The 20,907-nt window shown below is 47.8% G+C and overlaps 1 protein-coding gene across 15 annotated transcripts in view; it reads left to right on the plus strand.

The window, feature by feature from the left end:
* Thrb (thyroid hormone receptor beta) overlaps nucleotides 1-17,116 on the plus strand; it is a 327,017-nt gene extending 309,901 nt beyond the window's left edge. For all 15 annotated transcript variants that reach the window (XM_051140201.1, XM_051140160.1, XM_051140185.1 and 12 more), the window contains 4 exons: nucleotides 2,430-2,635; nucleotides 10,300-10,446; nucleotides 13,516-13,774; nucleotides 16,475-17,116. In XM_051140201.1, the coding sequence (XP_050996158.1) occupies nucleotides 2,430-2,635; nucleotides 10,300-10,446; nucleotides 13,516-13,774; nucleotides 16,475-16,716 (854 nt within the window). In that variant the 3' untranslated portion in view covers nucleotides 16,717-17,116. The remainder of the gene's footprint in view (nucleotides 1-2,429; nucleotides 2,636-10,299; nucleotides 10,447-13,515; nucleotides 13,775-16,474) is intronic.
* The last annotated feature ends 3,791 nt before the right edge of the window (nucleotides 17,117-20,907 follow it).

Here is a 20,907-nt window from a genome sequence, read left to right on the forward strand (position 1 = left end):
TTTTAAAAAAGCTTAAAGTCCATCTAAACCTTGTGGATAAAGATTTTGAGGTTGCCAGCCATGGTGGTGCGCACACCTTAAATCCTAGCCCTCGCGAGGCAGTGGATCTCTGTGAGTTTGAGGTGAGCCTGGCCTACAAGGCGAGTCCAGAATAGCCAAGGCTACACAGAGAAACCCTGTGTTGAAAAACAAACAAAAAAATTAAATTAAATAAATAAAAATAAAAAACAATTTTAAGGTCTTTTATTTGCTTGTGAGACAGTTCAAAAGCTCCAGATTTCTCAATAGAAAATATCCGCTCAGGGGCAGCCAGATAGTCAGCAGGTAGAGCCACCTGCTACCTGCCTGGCAGCCTAAAGTCAGTCCTGGCAGCCCAGTGATGGTAGGAGGAAACAGGTGTGCTCTGACAGTGCTGTGGGTGTGCACATCTCTTACACACACACACACACACACACACACACACACACACACATACATACACACACATGCATACATACACACATGCACACACATGTACATACATACATACACACAAAAGAAATTCAACAAACACAAAAATTCAACAAATAAGTAAATAACAAGAAGAAAAAAGAACAGAAAGGGAAACCTCTGCTCAAGCACAGACCTCCCACAGACTAGTTTTGTAAGCTTCAATACTCCTGCCCGAGAAATCCCCACCTTCCTTATAGCCTGGGGCTAGGATTCAGTCTGTAAAGCCCGTCAAATGGATAGGGTGGCATGCTGGGAGCCTTTGGCAATTGAATTTCGCCGTTGTGAGCCTTCAGGAAGTGAACCAAAGTAACCGCACAAGACCTTCCCTATTTTCCCACATTTGAAGACCTCATGTGGTGTTAGTGATTCTGTCCTGACAAGATAATCTGGGATTGCTTGTGAGTTACGTGGACAGCTCACTTCTCTTCTTGCTATGTCTGCCCTGCCCTTTGCAGCAGCAAAGACAGTGGGTGGTAGGAACTGATGGCTGGAGGCCTGGGTCTTCCTCCAGCTCTACCATGAACTTGATGTGACTTTAGGCAAGTCCTGACCTCTGATCCTTCAATGGACTAGGTCATCTAAAACCTGAGCCATGGGGATGGGCAGGTGGCTCAGGGGAGGAGTGCTTGCTGTGAGAGCAAGAAGGCCTGAGTTCAAACCCCAGAAAGCTGGCCATGGTCACATGTGCTGTAACCCCAGTGTTGGCGCTGGAGACCCGTACATTCCGGGAACTCGTTGGCCAGGAGCTTAGCCTAAACTGCAATTTCAGGTTCAGTGAGAGACTCTGTCTCCGAAAGAAATGAGTGATTGAGGAAAACACCTGGCATACTTCTCTGGCCTGCGCATGTGTTCACTCCCCCACTGCGTGTTCACACACACGCGCATGCACACACACACACGCACACACACACACACACACACACACACACATTTTTTAGGTAAAATAACAAGATGGAAAGATGGTGTGTGGCAGGTAAAGGCACTCACCATGCAAGCTTGTTGGTATTTAGAACCTACATGGCCAAGGGAGAATACCAACTCCACAGTTATCCTGTGACCCTCACAAACGTGCCACAATATATGTATACCCACGCACACACATACACACAACACACCCACAGAGATAGAGAGATAGTAATAATAATAATAATTTTTAAGTACAATAAAGCCTGAGTCTTTCCATCTTACTATAAGGCTAGTGAAATGGTCTCATTTGGAAGCTAACCACAGAAAGATAGGTTTCATGTCCCTTTGTGCACAAATGGTAAAACATGACCGCAATTACCGAACACTTGCAGTTCGTTGCCATAGTGAATACCTTGTCCATGGGTATTATTGATCCCACACCATAAGGGGGACATGAGAGTTCAGAAAGCCTAACAAACTTGCTTAGAAATCACACAGCTCACAAGGGGCAGTGTCAGGGTTCAAACCCATGTCCTTCAAGATGCCAACTCAGGGTTCTTTATCCACCATGGAGGATAGACCAGGTACAAACACTTGCAAAGGCATACCTGTGAGGCTCAGGAGAGTCACAGCCACATCACATCTGCCCTGTAGGAGACAGGAAGGACGCCTTCCCTCTCATCACTACTCCAGGAGACCCCCTTACCTGGAGCCCAAGGAGTGAATGCAGCCGCTGCCCAGTGGATTTCTCAGCTAGTGCAGTATTTTAGTCTCTCTGCTTTGGTCTGATCTCAGCCACTGCCTCCTGGAGAGCTGGGTTCCAGGTGCCCAGGATCCCTTCAAAGCTCTATTTTGGAAACTCAGTCTGGGCACTGAGCTTGGCTCATACTGGACTCACACTGGACAGTAGGTAGTGAGAGATAGCTGGCTGGGGAAGGGAGAACATGCCCAGTGTGACCCAAGGCTCAGAACCTACAGTCTGCTGCAAGCTCTGGGTTACTGTGAGTCCCTCTCACCGTTCTGTCTCTCAGTGGTGCTGGATGACAGCAAGAGGCTCGCCAAGCGGAAGCTGATAGAGGAGAACCGGGAAAAGCGGCGGCGGGAGGAGCTGCAGAAATCAATTGGGCACAAGCCGGAGCCCACAGATGAGGAATGGGAGCTCATCAAGACAGTCACCGAGGCCCACGTGGCCACCAACGCCCAGGGCAGCCACTGGAAGCAGAAGCGGAAATTTCTGGTAAGGTTTCTGCAGCCATGCAATATGGATGAAGGGGCGGGGTGCAGAGGCCACTGGAACCCACAGCAGCTTCCCAGGGCTGGAGCCAGCTCCTCAGGAATGTCTGCTTCCTGCTGCCTTACCCACCCACCCCCTCTTTGTCCTCAGACTACCAGTGTACATGCTCAGCCTTCTAGGCTTGTCCACATGCATGCCCCTTCAGCAGAATCTCTAGGAGGAAGGATTTGAACCTCAGATTTGAGTTTGTATCTGCCACCAATGTCAAAACGCTTATCTCGGAATGAAGGCTTGAGTCCAGTAGCCAGGGAGCAAGAGTATATAGCAAAGGAGAGGCTGCAGAGACAAGACAGACCTGTGAGTTCTTGCTGGATCCTAGGGGGACAGCCCTTCCCATTCATTTCTTTTCTAGACTCCCTAGTGCTCCTAAGTTGGTGGAGTTGCTATTCTCATTTTACAGACAGGCAGACCAAGCCCAAGGTCACACATAACTGCCCCGGATGGTATGGCAGTAAGTGACTAAAGCCAGGCCCCAAAGCTGACGGGTCCTGTGCTTCCAAGTCTCCTCACCCACCTCCTTAGACAGGTCACCTGCTCCAGCCAGTATCTAGCCACCTCAGAGACGGGCTCTGCTCTCAGTGTGTGACATAAAGGCTTTTGTGAGCGCTTTGCTGGCTGCAAAGCTTGTGAATCTGTCTGATATCAGAGTTGCTCTCTCTAAACAAGGAGATACGGTGGTGGAATTGTCTGTGCACCACAACAGCAACACTGTAATGCAGTGGCTTTAGGCTGGCAGTCACAGCTACTCAGAAGGCAGAGGCAGGAAGATGGCAAGTTCAACGCCTGCTGGAGCTACAAGTCCAGCCTAGGAAACTTAGCAAGATTCTGTCTCAAAAGTCAAAGCCCAGAAAGAGCTGGGCTACATATAGCACAGTGATAGAACAGTCGCCCAACCTGTGTCAGGTCCCGGGCCCATCCCCAGCACCACAAATAAAAAATCGTAAAAGGAAGTTTTGGAAAGAAAAGGCCATGCATAAATCTGCCCATCCTGGATCAAATCCTCTCACAGTCACCATAAACAAACTGTCGCATGCCACCAGTACTTTGTTGATGGCCTTGAGAAAAGTCACCAAACACTGAGGTGATGCTTACGAAATACCAAGCTCAAGTCTCAATGCTGCTTCCTCAACTCTTCACTCCCTATAGATAGAGTCAGAGAACACCTCCATTTACAGGAAAGAGCCTGTGAGGGCTGCCACAGCTAGACTGGGCTAGAACATGAGGAAGCCGGTGTATCCAGTGCCAGGTCTGTGTGGGCTCCTCCTGTCCCCCCTATCACCTTACTACCTCTCCAAACTAAAAGAGGTCCCAGGAGGCCAGCGTCCTTCTGCTTCACCCTTGGCCCACCCTGGTGTGTCTGTCTGGAATTAAATTGCACTAATTCTGGATCAACACACCAGTTCCAACTCAGTACAGAATCCACCATGCCCATGGGGCTAGGTGTGCCCTCTCCTCAGATGTGTGGGCCACTGCCAGGCCTGGCACTGCATTCTGGTTTCAGGTAGTCCACAAGAAGTGGGATTCAAGCTGAATTCTGAGTCAGGTGGAGGAGTCAGGGCCCATTCTGGATTGTGGAGAATTTTTATGCTTTTATTTATTTATTTATTTATTTATTTATTTCACCCCTAGGAGGGGATGAATTCCAGTAAGCAGGTTTCTGTCATCACTAAAGAGCTTCTTTCTAGAGTTTAAGGATTTATTCTTTTAACTTATGTGCACACGTGTGTGTGTGTGTGTGTGTGTGTGTGTGTGTGTGTGTGTGTGACTCTGAGGATGAATATGTGTGTGCATGTATGTCTGTGTGGGAATATGCGTATGTGTATCTATGTGGGGATATGCGTATGTGTATCTATGTGGGGATATGCGTATGTGGGTGCATGTGTGTCTGTATTGGGATATGTAAGTGTGTATGCATGTGTATCTGTGTGGGGATATATGTGTATGTGTGTGCTTGTATGCTGTGTGGGAATATGTTTATGTGTACATGTATGTGTTTGTATCTGTGGGGATATGTGGGTACGTGTGTGTCTCTGTGGGGATGTGGGGAGAGGAGCAATACGTGTGTGTGTGTGTGTGTGTGTGTGTGTGTGTATGTGTGTGTGTGAATATGTGTATACATATGTGTCTATGTGGGGATACATATATGTGTATATGCCTACAGAGGGTTATATGTATAGGTGTATTTCTGTGTGAGAATATGTGAGTTTGTATGTCTGTTTGGTGTTGAAAGATTATTAATATTTAATATTGAATTAATATTTTTGAAAAATCAGAGATTATTCCTTAACCAGCTTTATACCCAAATAATTACACAGAGAGACCAAGATCTATTTAATGAGCCTATAGCACAATGCTGTGCGATAATTATTCCATCCTAAGCCCCCATGCTGGTATAGTTTCCTACCATTCTGATTTCCCACTTTTTACTTGCTTTTTACTCACATCCTGGTCTACTCCACTCCTCCTGATGTTTCCCGGTCTCCTCCTTGTGCCTCCCTCCTGTCGTTCCTCCTCTTCCTCCCCCCCCCCCCCCCCCCCGCCCCACTCACCAGGATGTCCCACCCTAGTCTCTGTTAGTATTCAGCATTAGCTAGTTTGTTTTATTGCCGATACAGAGAACAAATGACGACATGTTTACACCAACTTGTAATACTTAGATATAATACTTAGATACTTAGAATAAACATCACAATGCAATGTCCAGATTGAAACCAGATAGTAGGGGAGAGAGGTCAGCCCACTGCAATAAAGAAAGAAAAAAATTAAAAGGGCCCTTAGCTGTGCCACTAACCCCCAGCACACCGAGAGAATTTAAAAATTATTGTTTTAAGCTGCTGTGTTTTAGCGCGAGTTGTCACACAACAGTGGCTAATAAGAACGTAACTCAATCCATTTTAAAGTTGAACATACAGTTCCACTGTTACATCCTCAGAGACAGTACAGTTAAGCCCTGGACCACAGCCAGCTTGCATATGTGCAAAGGATTACTCTGGTAATTTGTACTCAGAATGAAAACCATATTCTTCTGAGTGGTGAATTCCCCCCCCCCCCGCCCGCGCGCGACAATGTCGAGAAATCTCACTTAAAAACAGCATAGCTAACAGTTCTGTCCTAGCTAGCCTTAACTATCAGCTTAACACAGTCTCCTGAGAGAAGTATTGACTGAGGGATTACCTAGATTGGACTGACCTGTGGGCACATCTGGAAAGAACTGTCTTGATTGTTGATTGGTGTAGGGAGGGGCTGGAGTCATGTCGAAGGCCCCAGGGCTCTGGATGTGCCAGAGTCCTTCTATATTGTTCTGCAGTGGTATGAGCAGACACTTGCGGAGCAGAGAGAAGGACCTCTCCACCTGGCCAAATCCCGCTCTGCTGGTGCCAGGGCGCTTCTAGGCCAAGCTAGATGTCCTTGGCTTTCAGCCAGCCATTTGAAACAATGCCAACTGGCCACATCTCCTACTTGCCTCGAACAATACCAAGGAAACCTCAACACGGAGAGCCAGCTGGCAGAGGTCTGTGTAACTCCAGCCTCCTCGGTGCTGAGTGGAGACTGATGCCACACCTGCACACACACCTGAAGTCCTTTTATGTACCTTTCTGTCCCTACTGCCCAGAGGAGCCAGGCTGCTCTGAGTTCCTAAGCCTACACCCAGTACATCGTCCTGTGCTCTCCACTTCTGTCTGTTTCACTGTGAGCCCACCTTAGCCTACTGGAACCACTCTTGTCACCTGCATCTTCTCCCTCTACCTCACCTTCCCCTGACCCAACAGTCACATACCTCACCCAGCCTCTGCCTGTTTGTAGCCCTTCAATGAGCATTGTTGGTAGTTAGAAGAGTTTCTCCTGTGATCCATGGGGCCCAGCATGATGCTTCTCTGCCAGGCTCCACCCACTGGAGTGTCTTTTCTGTCCTCAGAACTTTGCACTTCAGTATTAGTCACTCTTCTCATGGTTTTGATGAAACCCTTGACAAGAAGTAGCTTCCAGGAGGAAAGGGTGTATTTCAGCTTACACTTCCAGGTAACAGTCCTTCACTGAGGGAAGTCAGGGCAGAAATTCACACAGGGCAGGAACCTGGAGGCAGGAGCTGATGTAGAGGCCATGGAGAAGTGCTGCTTACTGGCTTGTTCCACATGGCTTGCTCAGCCTGCTTTCTTATATAACCCAGGACCACCAGCCCAGGGGTGGCACCACCCACAGTGGGCTGGCCTCTCCCTGATCAATCACTAGTTAGAGATGGGCTGGGCTCTCCCCAGTCAATCGCTAGTTAAGAAAATTGCCTTACAGGCAGATCTTATGGAAGCATTTTCTCTATTGAGGGTCCCTCCTTTCCCAGTTTGCGTCAAGTTGATGTAAAAAGTGGCACACACACAGTGGCCAAGAAGTCATGGCAGGAGGAGCAGGAGGGGCAGGGGGCAGCTGGTCACCTTGCATCAGCACTCAGGGAGTTGAGAAGAGACAGGAAGTGGGGGCTTGGCTATGAGACCTGGTGGGTTACCTGCCAGGGACCTGCTTCCTCCAGCCAGACTCCACTTCCTAAAGGTTACATGGCCCTTCTCAAACAGCACCCCAGCCAGGGTTTGAGCACATGAGCCCGTGGTGAACATCTCACATTCAAAGCCACGACTACTGGCTTCTCCCTCTACCTTAAATGTTCCTCCTTCAACTCCATGGACAGCTGCCCTGACCACTTTGCTTCTCATCAGGCCTCTGGTGTCACCATCTCCTGACCCTGGTGCACTGCCATCTCCAGGCTTATCACAAACTGGAGTTGTTCGGTGAATTTATTTTTCTTGCCTATCACCAATCGCCCCTCACTACAGTGCAGCTTACCTTGTGAGACATGGTTCACTCCTATAATCTTAGCATCTAGAGTGAAATCTGGCCCATAGTATTTACTTGTTATGTGTTGGCAAGTAAGTGTATGAACAAGCATACTGTCTGCCCGGCTTCATCCAAAGGCCTGGTTGGTACCCAGCAGGCAAAACCACAAAGGTTTAGTTCTTTTCTTCTTCTTCTTCTTCTTCTTCTGAGAAGTCTGTATCTTTGATGAGTGACTATATAACTGAAAAGTAAGAGTAACAGATGTTCAGTACCATAATTGTGACACCCACTGGCCCCCGTGAGTGTGCAAAGGAGGTCACCATCATTTCAAGTGAGGCCATCTAGCAAGATGTCTAGGAGCAGACAGGCTTTGAGTTGGGGTTCGCAGTGAACAAGAGATGAGAGAGTGACGTAAGAGCTTCAAAGGAAAGAACCAGAGAGAAGGGGACAATAGAAAAGATAAAAGCTGTGAGATGAAGTGGGGAGGCCAGATGTGCTGACCAGATGTGCTGACCCAGGTGGTCCGTTTGGGGCACAGAGGACAGATGTCAGCGTTAGTGTTGGAATGCCCTATGATCCAGCTAAGGCAGCTCGCAGGTCCAGAGGCAAAGCAGCCCCTCACCACAGAGAGACACAAGCCAGGGGCATCACTGATGCTGGCGCTTGGAGTATAGGGGCACAGTTACATACCGGGCATAGGATCAAATCCATGTCTCTGGTACCCACGCCAGTAAGCTATCTAACAGATTCCAGAAGAATCCAGTGATGTGGAGTCCTCGCGGGTGAAAGATCTACAGGGAAGTCAGATTGGCGTCTGCATTACTCAGCCTCTGTTCTCTACACCAGGTGGCGGCTCACCTCCACAGATTCTCTCTCTTTTCCCTAGTACCTGAGGTCCATTGCAGAAATACACCTTAATGCTACAGCAGAATGCCTTTTCTACTCTGATGTTTGTTTCCCAACAGAAAAGCTTCTGACGTTACATCTGAGCTGTAGTTTTACTGTTGCCATATTCTCTTGCATAAGTTTCCTCATCTTTCACATCACTGGTGACAGGAAGGGGTTCCACTGATTTTCCACCCACATGTGGAATGGAAAGCAGAGGACAGCAGCCTTATGGAGGACACTGAACTGACTGTTTCAGTGTAGTCCGACTAGACCTGCCCAGCAGATGTTTGGATATGTGGGGGCTGGCAACTTGAGGGTCAGAAGTACCTGCTGTCCAGTGAGATGTGACCACCGGCAGGCTGTGGGGGGAGAAGATAAGTGCTGCAGTACACCAAGCTGAATTTTCTCACTGACCACCTGGCATCCTCACAAGGGCCTCAGGATACCAGCGGCAGCACATCCCACAGCCTCTGTAGAAAGACAGAGCCTCTAGCTCCACCTGGCTTAGGACCAGACACAAGGGGTAAGGCCTAGAAATCTGCAATGCAGCAAAGTTTGGGGCCATGGAATCTTGCCATGGGCAGTGACATCATCCTTGTGGCTACTTGACAAATGGCAAGGGGGTAATTCTTTTCCATTCACTGCCTCCCACTCCTCGCACCCCCCACCCCCCAGCACTGGATGTCTTGGAGAAACTAGGTCTTGTTCACATCTCTTCACTGTAGCATTAGACAAATATGGCTGCCATCCCACAGCCATTGGTCTCTGATGTCTTTGGTGACATTCATAACTCCTGGAGAATGCTTGAAGAGACCATCTGTTTCCAGGCACCATAAAGCGAACAGGTGTTAAAGACCTGTTTCCCTGGTCTGATTTTGAACTTGTCCAAAGGCCTAGACTTCTGTGAGCCATGTGGGAGAAAGAAGTGGAGGCTAGCATCAGTGTGTTGTTAAGAATCTTGAAGACAAGCATTGGCAGTAGAGAGGCTTGTCCTTACATGAAGTACAGGGACACCACAAGATACCCTAGGGCAGGTGGCAGAATGCACACTGGCAGGGGCATGGGGAGGGGGGATGGGGGTGCAGGGGCAGCTTGTGGATGCGGGGAAGTCTACCATATACGAGTCACCTGGGGCCAGGCTGAAACAGTGATTCTGAACAGTCAAGCCCAGAGAGGTCCTGAGAACATCCCCCAAGTGACAGCCACTCTGTGACTGTCCACTCTGAGCTGCCCTGCTGCGCATTGCCTCTGAGCAAGTAAACAGCAGAGGAACTCTGGGCGCATGAAAATAAGCAGATGCCCCACCACACCCTAAGGTTTGCCTGGTTTGACAACTCAGTTGCCTACAGTGGGCTGAGAGGTCGTCCCCCTCGGTGCTCAGCTAAGACCACCTCAAACTGGAGTCCCCAGGGCCAAAGAGGAAGGAGCTTTAGCTCTAGGCATCAGAGGCAAGAATATCAACAAACTCTAGGTAGTCTGTTAGGGCTCGCCAGCTGTGTGCCTCCGTTACTGTCTACACACAGTACTCTGCATGTGCCCACCAGTGACCTAGGATTTCCACCACAGCCCTGAGTATGGCCCCCTGTACCATATTCCTATCCCACTTCCTTCTTCCTCTACCTCTTACTACCCCCTTCCTCTCCTCACCCCCCACTCTTCCCCCCCTCTTCCCTCCCCTCTTTCTTTCTCTCAACAGTCCTGTGAGAATCATCCCTGGGGCCTATAAAAGCCATGGCCAAGGCATACACATTTGCTCAAGGACATCAATGATGTAAGAGTTATCCACTTGATCAGCACACGGGGGCAAGCGGAAGTGACGCCCCTGCCATATGAGGGCTATGCTAAACCAAGGTTTCTTCAGCTTTGCTGGAACTGTTCTCACTTCTTCTCCTCAGCCGGAAGACATTGGACAAGCACCCATTGTGAACGCCCCAGAAGGTGGCAAGGTTGACCTGGAAGCCTTCAGCCATTTTACAAAGATCATCACACCAGCAATCACCAGAGTGGTGGATTTTGCCAAAAAGTTGCCCATGTTTTGTGAGGTAAGGACACGGCTCTTCCATTTGGGTCATTTTTCCTTATGGCTCATTGGATTTCCAAAGAGCACAGGGTGTTGTTTAACAGTAACCAGCAGAGCTTCAGAGTAGGAAAGCAGAGTCCATGAAAAATGAGAATGCCTGCTGGGCTACAGCTCAGCGGTAGGGCACTCGCCATGTATGCATGACCTGGGATCTACCCCCAGTACTGTTAAAAAAAAAACAGCTGCTTCTCCAGTGTGCTTTCTCTCGCGAGCCAATTTTGGGTTTGAGAATCTGATCAAGTTGGTTGCTGCGGTTTGAACTTATGTCTATACCCTTTCTACAGAATATTCCAGAGAGATGGCTCTGTGACTGCTTCTTAGAGCAGAAGAATGGAAGCCACGCAGCCCTCCCAGAGCAAGATGCTCGCTGTCTCTAAGAGCTTTCTTCTTTCCTCTGAGCCCAATCCCCTTGCCCTCTCTGGGGCCTGGAAAGCTCACCCACCAGAGCCCATGCTTCCCCTCAGAGACATTTCCTCCCTCCTGCGCTTAGCACATTTTCTCCTTTACCTCAGTTTACGTCCTGCCTCACTTTGACAGCTCCTTCCTGCAGCAGGTGACAACAGGGCCACTACAGGGTATGGGCAAGAATCCTGATCAGGTGTGCCGCTGTCTTCTGACCCAAGATGCCATCTGCACTGGTATCACTTAGAGCCATTGGGGTTTTCAAATAGGACCAAACATGTAGTGATGTCCTTCTGCCCTGCCTGAGTGGCAAGTACTGCTTACACTATTTCTTTTCTCTGACTCTCCGGAACTTTGCCAGTAGGCTAACCAGCCAGCCAGCTCCAGCAATTCACCTGTCTCTCCCTCCCCGGCCCTGGGATTACAAGTGGGTGCCACCATACCTAGCTGTAAAAGGTGAAACACCATGGGTTCTGGGAATGGACTTCAGGCTTAAGCATCATATACCGACCATACTGCATCCCAGGCTCAATGAAGTCATGACATTCCCATCATGCCTCTGGCTTTCTGAAACCAGTAAGGCTGATTCTATCTCCTGGAGAACTTCTCCCTTTGGGATGCCAGACTGCTGCTCTCACACCTTCACTGAGGCCCAGAAAATTAGCCTGTGGAGTCAGCACAGACTATAGTGAGCCTCTTCCATAAGCTTCAGAGTGATGTGCAATTCTACCTCAGCTGAGAGAACAAAGCCTCCTCATGGAGGGAGGATAACCATCATGGCCTTAACTTCCAGCTCATCCATGCTGTGAGTTTGCAGTGAGGACCACCCAGCTGGAATGTAAGTGACCTCAGATAATGGATGGAAGAAACTTCCTGTTGCCTACTTTCAAGTGTCCATAGAAGTCATACCCAGAAGGACAGAGCAGTGAGCCAGGATAGGAACGGAAACAGGGAAACCATTGGCCTCCTTCTGACCTTTAATATTTTCTAATTAACACTTATGGACATTCTAGAGTATGAACAAGCATGGCACCTGTTCTGATTTTCTTTCTGTTGCCATGACAAACATAACCAAATGAAATCTGGGAGGGGAAAGGGATTGTGTGACTTACACCTCTAGGCTTCCTGAGTGGTTCTCGTCAAGGGAGGGCTCTGCAATGTGTGAGCATTACCTGGGAGCTTGGGAGACACAGAGGATGGTACCCACGGGCTGCACCTGAGGAGCCCACAGAGAGGCCTGGAGGAGCTGGAATGGGTCCTGTTGTGCTTTCTCCATCCTGTCCTTCCTGTCATCTGCAACCAAGCTTGGCCTGCCCACTTCCAGCTCCCCCAAGAGCCAGGCATCCAAGTACAAGTCAGGACTTAAAAGCAAGTCACTAAGTAAGAGGAACAACAGAATTGTCAGTCATAGATGCCTGTTTTGCATAGAGAAGTATACGTAGTTTAAAGCTGAGCTATGAGGGGCTGAGTAGTGAACAGACATGAGAACTGCTTGGTGTGTCCCAGCAGCTCAGAGGACCGCCTTCAGTTGCGGGACTAGTCAAGAATTTCCATCCCCAAAAAGAAGAAACAACCATTTCAAGGAAGACTTAGACATTATGTACAATTTACACAGTCATTGTTTATGGGAATTTCACCGTAGCTCTGTATTGAGAGGTGTATGTTGGCCTTAAATTGTGAGAGGGCTAGTTTTAAATCCCAGTCTCATCTACACATACTGGCATGGTACGCTTTGAGTTGCCTGTTTTTCACACATGTGAATGCAACTGAAATCGAAATGTTTACCTTACTGTGTATTACAGTGGAGTTTAACTGAGATGACTGTAAATCTTGGCAAGAAACCCAAGATGTAAGAGTTACTCAGATCCCTTTCAAATGACATTGAATTCTTCTAGAACTTTCTCTCCAATGCCAGAAAATAAATTTCTACTTTTTCCATTTTGCTGCACAAAGTTCTATTGTAAAGTTTTATTAATCCATTGTCATATAACCTAATTAACATGGTGGCCACAGGAGCTTAAGATGACCCTGAATTCTGAGCAGAAGTGTCTTGCTTGCCCATTGACTCTGGTATCTGAGCACAGGTGCAATTTCCCAGCACAGAAGAGGCAGCTCACACTCATCTGTACCTCTAGTTCTAGGGATCCAATGACCAGTCCTGGTGCACACACATATGTGCAGGCAAAATATCCATATACATTTGTTTAAGTAGTCGAAGTCTGGGCATGGTATTACATACCTGTAGTCCCAGAGGCAGAGGCGAGAGGAATGCCACTAGTTTGAGGCCAGCTTAGTCTGCACAGTGTGTTCCAAACCAACCAGTATACCACAGTGAAACTCCATCTCAAAACAAAAAAAAAGGGGGGGTTGGGGATTTAGCTCAGTGGTAGAGCGCTTGTTTAGCAAGCGCAAGGCCCTGGGTTCGGTCCTCGGCTCTGGGGGGGGGGGGGGGGGAAAGACAAAAATAACAAACAAGAAAAGATGGCCTGTTAGCATCCTTCTCAGTAAAGAGTGAGAGAATGCAGGCTCAGAGAACCTAGGTTGGTCACAGAGGCTGTCTGGTTGCTTTCCTAGCAGCCTGGCTGGCGCTCCTCTCTTACTCTCTGCTGAATGACCTTCTTCTTTTCAGCTGCCGTGTGAGGACCAGATCATCCTCCTCAAAGGCTGCTGCATGGAGATCATGTCCCTTCGAGCTGCGGTGCGCTACGACCCGGAGAGTGAGACTCTAACCCTGAATGGGGAAATGGCGGTGACACGGGGCCAGCTGAAAAATGGAGGTCTTGGGGTGGTTTCAGATGCCATCTTTGACCTGGGCATGTCTCTATCATCGTTCAACCTGGATGACACGGAAGTTGCCCTGCTTCAGGCCGTCCTGCTGATGTCTTCAGGTGAGTGAGCTGACACTCTCAGTGGGTGTGGAAAGAGCTTCGGTGGGGGTGGGGGTGGGCGGTGGCTCTGTCCTTAGTCACATCATGTAATGGGCTGTCTGTCTCTCTTTAGCCTCAGAGTCTTAGCTGGCTCTCCTTCAGGAAGAAACTGTGGGAGTCTGTTGACAGGCAGCTGAATGGCCAGGGGTGGGGTGGGGGAATCTAATCTGATGCTATATAGCTCTGGCTGGCCTGGAACTCACTACACAGACTACATTGGTGTCTAACTTAGATGCTTTCTAAAACTGTTTATGGAAATAGTCATAGCTGTGGCGTTTCAGAAGTGTGTGTTCCCTTGGCCTTGGATTCTGACAGAGCTAGCTTTAAATCCGAACCTTACCCACCAAGCATTCATATTAAGCCCCAATAAGCATGTTACCTTCCAGCTACCTGAGTCTGCATGTCTCTAAGTAAAATTGAAGTTAGAGTATTTGCCTCACTGTATTACTGTGAAGATTAACTAAGGTAACTGCAAATCTTTGGCATGATGCCCAGTTGGGGTAGAGAAAGGGCACAGAGGCAACTGAAACCCTATAAAATGATCCCTTTGGCAGCCAGTCCGTCCACTCTCGCCTGCCTCTGGCTTTGCATGTGCCCTTAGGTGCAGATGCCAGTGATGGTACCATCCTGTGGAACTCACAGCTCAAGTTTTAGTTTCCTCTTACTGTACAGCACACCAACCCAAAATTGAGTGCCTAAGACATCCAAGATAGGCAGAGCCAGAGCTGAGCTGTGGCGCACAGCGGTGGAAGTTGCCCCTAGCAGCCTCCCCTCAGGAAAAGTACTCAGTACATAGCTGCTGGGTCCCAAGAGGGAGGGGTTCAAGTACATGAAAGCAAAAGCTGACCACACAGCATCATTTCAGCCACATTCTATTGGCCAACGAGTCCTAGCTCCCACCCCCTCCCCATTCAACAGTCCACCTCCCCAGACACCACCTGGGGGGACATGATACTGTCTTTAACCTAGCTCCCAACAGTGAAGGTTTAATGACAGCTGACACCGTCCTCTGTTTATTTGCATCATAATAAATAGATAAATGCAAAGTGAACAGCATTATTTAGTGGAAGCTAGTTTTGAAATACAGAAAATTGCTTCAGGATGCTCCCTTTATTTCAGGTTTTTATTTCCTTAGTACTTGTCTTTCTGTTCTGTCACAAATTTGCTTAATTTACCCATATCTCCCTCTGGATCCGTTACACTTCAAGGTCATGGATGTGTCTAGCCAATGTCCAGTAGACTCCAAGAAATGCTGCCCAGATGTGTGGCCAAACACAGCCACAAAACCAGAGTCACAGATACTTTGAGAGCCCTTAATTGAATGGATGCTTTCTACATATTTTCAAACTGATCTAGAAATTAATGTGGAAATACAGACAGAACGGCACACTGACTAACTCCCTTGATGACTTTGGACAGACTTCAGAGGCTCCATTTTTCCAAATATCTGCTGTTCTCACCCTGGTATAATGCCCTTTCCTGTGACTTGCTTTTAACCAATAGAATCCAATGAATTCAATGTTACCTCATGTGGTGTAACATAAAGTCATTCTACAAGGGGCTTAGTGACTTCAAGAGATTGACACCCATGCAGAGAAACTTCAGACAGTATCTAGGCTGCAACCAGTAGTCACTTGTCCCTGAGTCCTTCAGGGAACACAGAGAGTCTTCAGAGAAATAAGATTTGGAGCCTCTCTGAGGGCTGCCTTTGTGATATAGCCACTCTCCAAAGGGACCCATTAAAATAGAAATTAAACACATGTGGGAATTATTTCCATGGAGGGAATGAACACAGGTTTTAGCTAAGTCATTACTGGTACAAAGACACTTTTAAATAATGTTGGCTTACATAGGGAGAAAGCTATTTCTTCCATAATTTCTTCTGATTGCCCTAAATAAGTCAGAAAGAGAGAGTCACTATGATGCTAGTCTCACGGTAACAGCTCTCCAATACTTGCTTCCCTGTCTCTAACAAGAAAGTGCTCAAGGGCACAAAATCCTCATCCAGAACCTTTGGCTTTAATAAAGAAACTTTTAATATTCAATAAGTTGTTTCTCCATGCATTTGTTTTCATAGTTATAACTTGCTTATGAAAAATGGATATTGTTACTGTGTAATAAGACATTTACTCTGGAATAAGTCAGTAAGGGAAAGGGATAGATGGCAGATATGTCTGTTTTCCCATCGCTATGACAAAACACCCTGTAAAACCAACTTGAGGGATGGAAGATTTACCTTGTCCCATGGTTCCAGAGGCTTGTGTCCACAGTGAGCTGACTCTATTGCCTTTGGGCCTGTGGTCAGGAAGAGCATCATGGGTAAAATGGAGCTGCTCATATGGTGGCTACCAGGATGCTATCCATCCCAACACTGCACTCCACCTCCACCAGATCTAACCATCTCAGCACTGCACCCCACCCCTACCAAGCTATTCATCCCAACACTGCACCCTACCCCACCAGATCTATCCATCCCAACACTGTACCCCCCCCCCACCACAGCTATCCATTTCAACCATCACCGTGGTCTCTGGTATTCTACGACCCATGCTACATTGTCACTCATTCCTAGCAGCAGTGAAGTCCCCAGATCTGGAACTGAATCAAACGAGCTCCCTCTTTCCACCTCTGAATTTATATCCATCTTCCTCCTCCCCTCAGATCGCCCAGGGCTGGCCTGTGTTGAGAGAATCGAGAAATACCAAGACAGTTTCCTGTTGGCCTTTGAACACTATATCAATTACCGAAAGCACCATGTAACACACTTTTGGCCTAAACTCCTGATGAAGGTGACAGACCTGCGGATGATCGGCGCCTGCCATGCCAGCCGCTTCCTCCACATGAAGGTGGAGTGCCCAACGGAGCTCTTCCCGCCTCTCTTCTTGGAAGTGTTCGAGGACTAAACAAGCTGGACAGGTTCATTCCTGCAGCGTTGCTGGTGTCGTTTCATTCCACCTCTAGCTCTTTCTGTTCTTGTTTCCTTGTTTCTTTGTGTGGGTGGGGTCATCAGGGGGTCAAGGAGTCATCAATGGCATTTGACTCAGATGAAGTTGTCCTTTGAATGTGGGTCTTTGTAACCATTGCATCTTGTCCTCCGGTCCTTAGTGGGAATGCTTTGAAGGGTTTACAGCAGTGGAGGTTACGTGGGGGACAATCATTATTTCACCAGCACCAAGCCATCACCAGCTCCTATCTGTCCCTGCTCGGACTCAAGCAAGCCAGATGGCACTGCAGAAGACTAAAGAGGCCTTAAAACCAAGACCACAGTCATCTTGATCCAACACGATCCAGTTCTGATGTTTGCAGGATGAAGCCAGCAGAGCACAGGCCACCTCCGCTTGAGCGTGGCTTTCGACTTGCAAGGGGGAAGGAACAGTTTCTACTCAGGAGCTCACCTTTTCCAGCACCCATTACTCTCCAAGCAGCCTGACTTGGAACGTGTGGGAGTGTCCATACCGTAACAAATCAGCTTTCCTTTCTGTGGCCTTTCGTAACCTTGTAATTTACTTCAAGTTGCGCGAGAGTGCAACTTGGCAAACATGCAGGTATTTGACTGCTTTGAGGCCACGAGGAAAGTCTTTTTCTCAGCATGCCCATAGAGTTTAGAAATCGTCATCAACGTTTATAAGCGTAGTTTCCAAAATGCAAGTGGTATTACCTCAAGCAGAAAGGCACCCTCACAGCTTAGATAGACTCAGAAGCCATTCCCACAAAGCTCAAACCTGTTTACAGAGTGCTGTCCCGTTTTGATGGCCTGTGAGCCAGGCCTCTCTCCCCGACTCACAAAGGTCTTATCCAGGCTGTGTCTGCTGAGGTGATGATGTTTCCCTGTGGACCCAGATCTTCCAATCAGGGAGAGAAATTCTAATCTTGTTTGGAAAATTCCCTGGGAAAGATCGGTACATGAATAATGTGGGTTCAAAGGTAAAGAACTGCTCCTGGGTGTAGGCTGTCCGACGAGGGGGGGGATGCCTCCCTTGGTTTTGGAGCCACAAATGCTTTACTTACAAATATCTCTCAGTCCGCATTCGTCCCTCAGCTTCCTGCATTCTGTGGCACGAAACAGCTTGACTCTCTGAACACTAACTCTAATGTAGCTTACACACCATCACCCTGGCAGATACGCCTCCTAAAACACTGCGGCCCATGCATAGGAAACACCGTTACCTGCTGCCCAGCCTCCCCCGATGACAGTGTAGAGCAGATGTTCCTGAGAAGCAAGCAGTGACAACTTACCTGAAAATGGACAAAGAATGCACCCATGCAGCTGAATGTACCCACTCTTTGCTGGCAGGGCAGAGGTGAACAGTCCCTGGCCTGCCTTTCACTGCCTTAGCCTGGGAATGCTGGGAAAAACAAGCCATATCAAGCGAGAGTTACCTAAAACAAAGGAAGTCACTGTGAAAAGCAAGGAAACTTGCTTGTTTTCACTGGGCTGGGTGGAGCATACTTTGGCCTCACTGGAAGTCAGGGCGCCTGAGTTCTAGTTTGTGCTCTGTGGCCTAGTCGATTTAGGACCTTACAAGTTCAGTTTTTCTTACCTGGCAAATCAGCTGATCTCTGAAAATCCCTCTTCTCTATTGTGTGACTTTCCAGTAAAAGTGGCGGGGGGTGGGGGGCAGTCCTGGAGAAATTCCTTTCATATTCAAGTGTATAGCTTTATCATACAAAAAGCAAGGCCCATTCTCGAAGTTAAGTAATGTATTTGGGATCTTATCCAAAATGAGAATTTGATTCAGAGGAAGGGGGAGGGTGGCTTTGGAGGAGTGGAGGCGCAGTGCTGAAAGTCCCAAGAACCAGTGGAAATAACCTAGGAAGAGGTTTGTGCACTTAGTCTGACTTCACAGATAAAGAAGACAAGGACACCACTGTGGACACACCCATGTAGACTTAGTGTCATGATTGAAATAGAAGCAAGACGTCCCATAGATTCATGTTCAAACATGTATCAAGGGTTTGCTTTCCCAGGCAGCCTGTAGTCAGCCTCCTCCCTCCCTCCCTCCCTCCCTCCCAGACTTCCTTACACACCTCTCTCTGTCCAGACAGTAAAACCGGGCTTGCTGTGAAGCCAGTTCTCCTTCCAAAGAAAGGAGGGAGGCAGGTGAGTCCTGCACAGGCACACAGATTCCTGGGCACTAGTTTCTCAGGAAGTTTCCCAAATCTGACAGGTTCTGAAGGACATCCGACACCTGGATTCTGGCATTAGTACAGGGTTGGATCCAGAGTCATTCAGAGCTCCGTAGGCTTAGTTCACCAGGCACTAGTTAAGTCCTCCACAACCCAGACAGCTCCAGCATCGCCACCCAAGGGGCAGACGGTGCTCTAGCAAGTATGTTGAAGGCTGAGCATTCACGGTGAACAAGACACGCAAGCTTCAGTTTGATGGCGGCAAGGCACAAGAGCAGTGGGTCAGGATGACGCAAGCCATGCTTCGGGAAACTCCACTTTATGAAACGAGATTGTGAGAGATTTGCTCCCAATTTTTTTTTTGTTTTCTTTAAAAAAAAAAAAAAAAAAAAATTTTTTTTTTTTTCTTCTTGTCCAGACTTTCAAATCAAGTGTGGGCATGGTGGAAAGAACCTTCACACTGCTCCACTGTGGGGAGACATTCCAGTCAAGGAGAGCATGCCCATCAGCTGGGATGCTCGCTTACAAATCATATTTATGGACAAGAGGGCTGTGCACACGTAACAGACATATGCGTGTGTGCACATATGTGTGTATGTGTTTGTTCCCTCAAGTGTACTTTGCACTTCAGTGTCAATGTGCAGAACTTCCAGAAACTGGAAGGGGAAAACAAAAAACAAAAAACTTCTCTATGATTCTGCTGAAAAACACCATGTGCCGCCTCTGAGCTTTTTCTAATCTGATGAGCCTCAGTCCTCAGTGATGCGCTTGTGTGTTGAAGCCACAGCCCAGCGCATCCCCCCCACCTGTGGTCCCAGGGCCGCCTCTGCCTCCCTCCGTCCCAGTGCAATGGGGAGGGCTGGACTGGCTCTGCTCTGCAGTGTCCTTCTCACATGGCCTGCAGCCTGGCGCCCAAGCCTTGGCCTCCTCACACTCAGCTCTCCCCAAGCCAGCCTCATGACCTGCTGGGCCTCTTCAGAGCATGCCATTGTCAGTAAGGCATCTTCATTCTGTGGAACTCACACATGTCCATGTCATACTGACCTTTTGCTGCATGAGTCATAAATGATGATGAAATCAGCCTCAAGGTTTTTGAGACGTAGCCAGCGTTTTGTAAGGCTAAACCTTTTTCATGAACTTAATTTAAATGAGTAACCAAACCACAAGTCCTCTTCAAAATGAGAGATGATAGACAATCGAATCTCTTTGCCCTTTGCAATGGCGATGGCATCAGGTCCTAAAATAAGCTCATAATTTTCCTGTTATTTTAATAATATGGAAATATTAGCATAGTGTTTCTTTTGATAGTGATAGACTGATCCATATTTAAATTTTATAGAGAAGAAATTTTATTGTACTGTGATGTAGATATTTATTATCCAGGTGAGGATTTGCCCGGTGTGTATTTTTTACAACTTAAACATTTTACTTTGATCTTTAAAAAAAAAAAAAAAAAAAGACAGTAAAAAACATATACATACAAAAAAAAAAAAAAAGGCTAGGGAGAAAAAAAAGGTTTGGCCTTATCACAGAATTTTTACTGTGTTGTATAAATGTTTGCAAGTGAAAAAATTACACATTTCTAGTATGTCTCCACATTATTTAATGCCGCCTTCAGGAGCAATATTGTGCAGGTAAACACTATTTGTGGCTTTCTGTTGCACAGCTCAAGCTGACCCACCTTATGCACAAGACAATCAAATGTGTGAGTCTTTCCTCTGAGGATGTAGACAATACTCAACAGAGCACAATGTGAAACAAAGGAAGAGACTGCAGGCATGCTGATGTGCTGCTGAAAGGGAGAGGATCAGGGTGTGAGCGTGGCCCTGGGCCATTTCCTCCCTTGGATTGTTCCTTGTGACCTTGGCGCCTTTCAGTTGACATCATATAGCCAAAGTAGTTCTCCCGTGTTTTCTTCAGAGAAGACCATTCTTTCCCCGTATTGTTTTCATGCCCAGAGAATCAGA

The sequence above is a fragment of the Acomys russatus genome, chromosome 3, assembly GCF_903995435.1.
Source record: "Acomys russatus chromosome 3, mAcoRus1.1, whole genome shotgun sequence".
Lineage (NCBI taxonomy): Eukaryota > Metazoa > Chordata > Mammalia > Rodentia > Muridae > Acomys > Acomys russatus.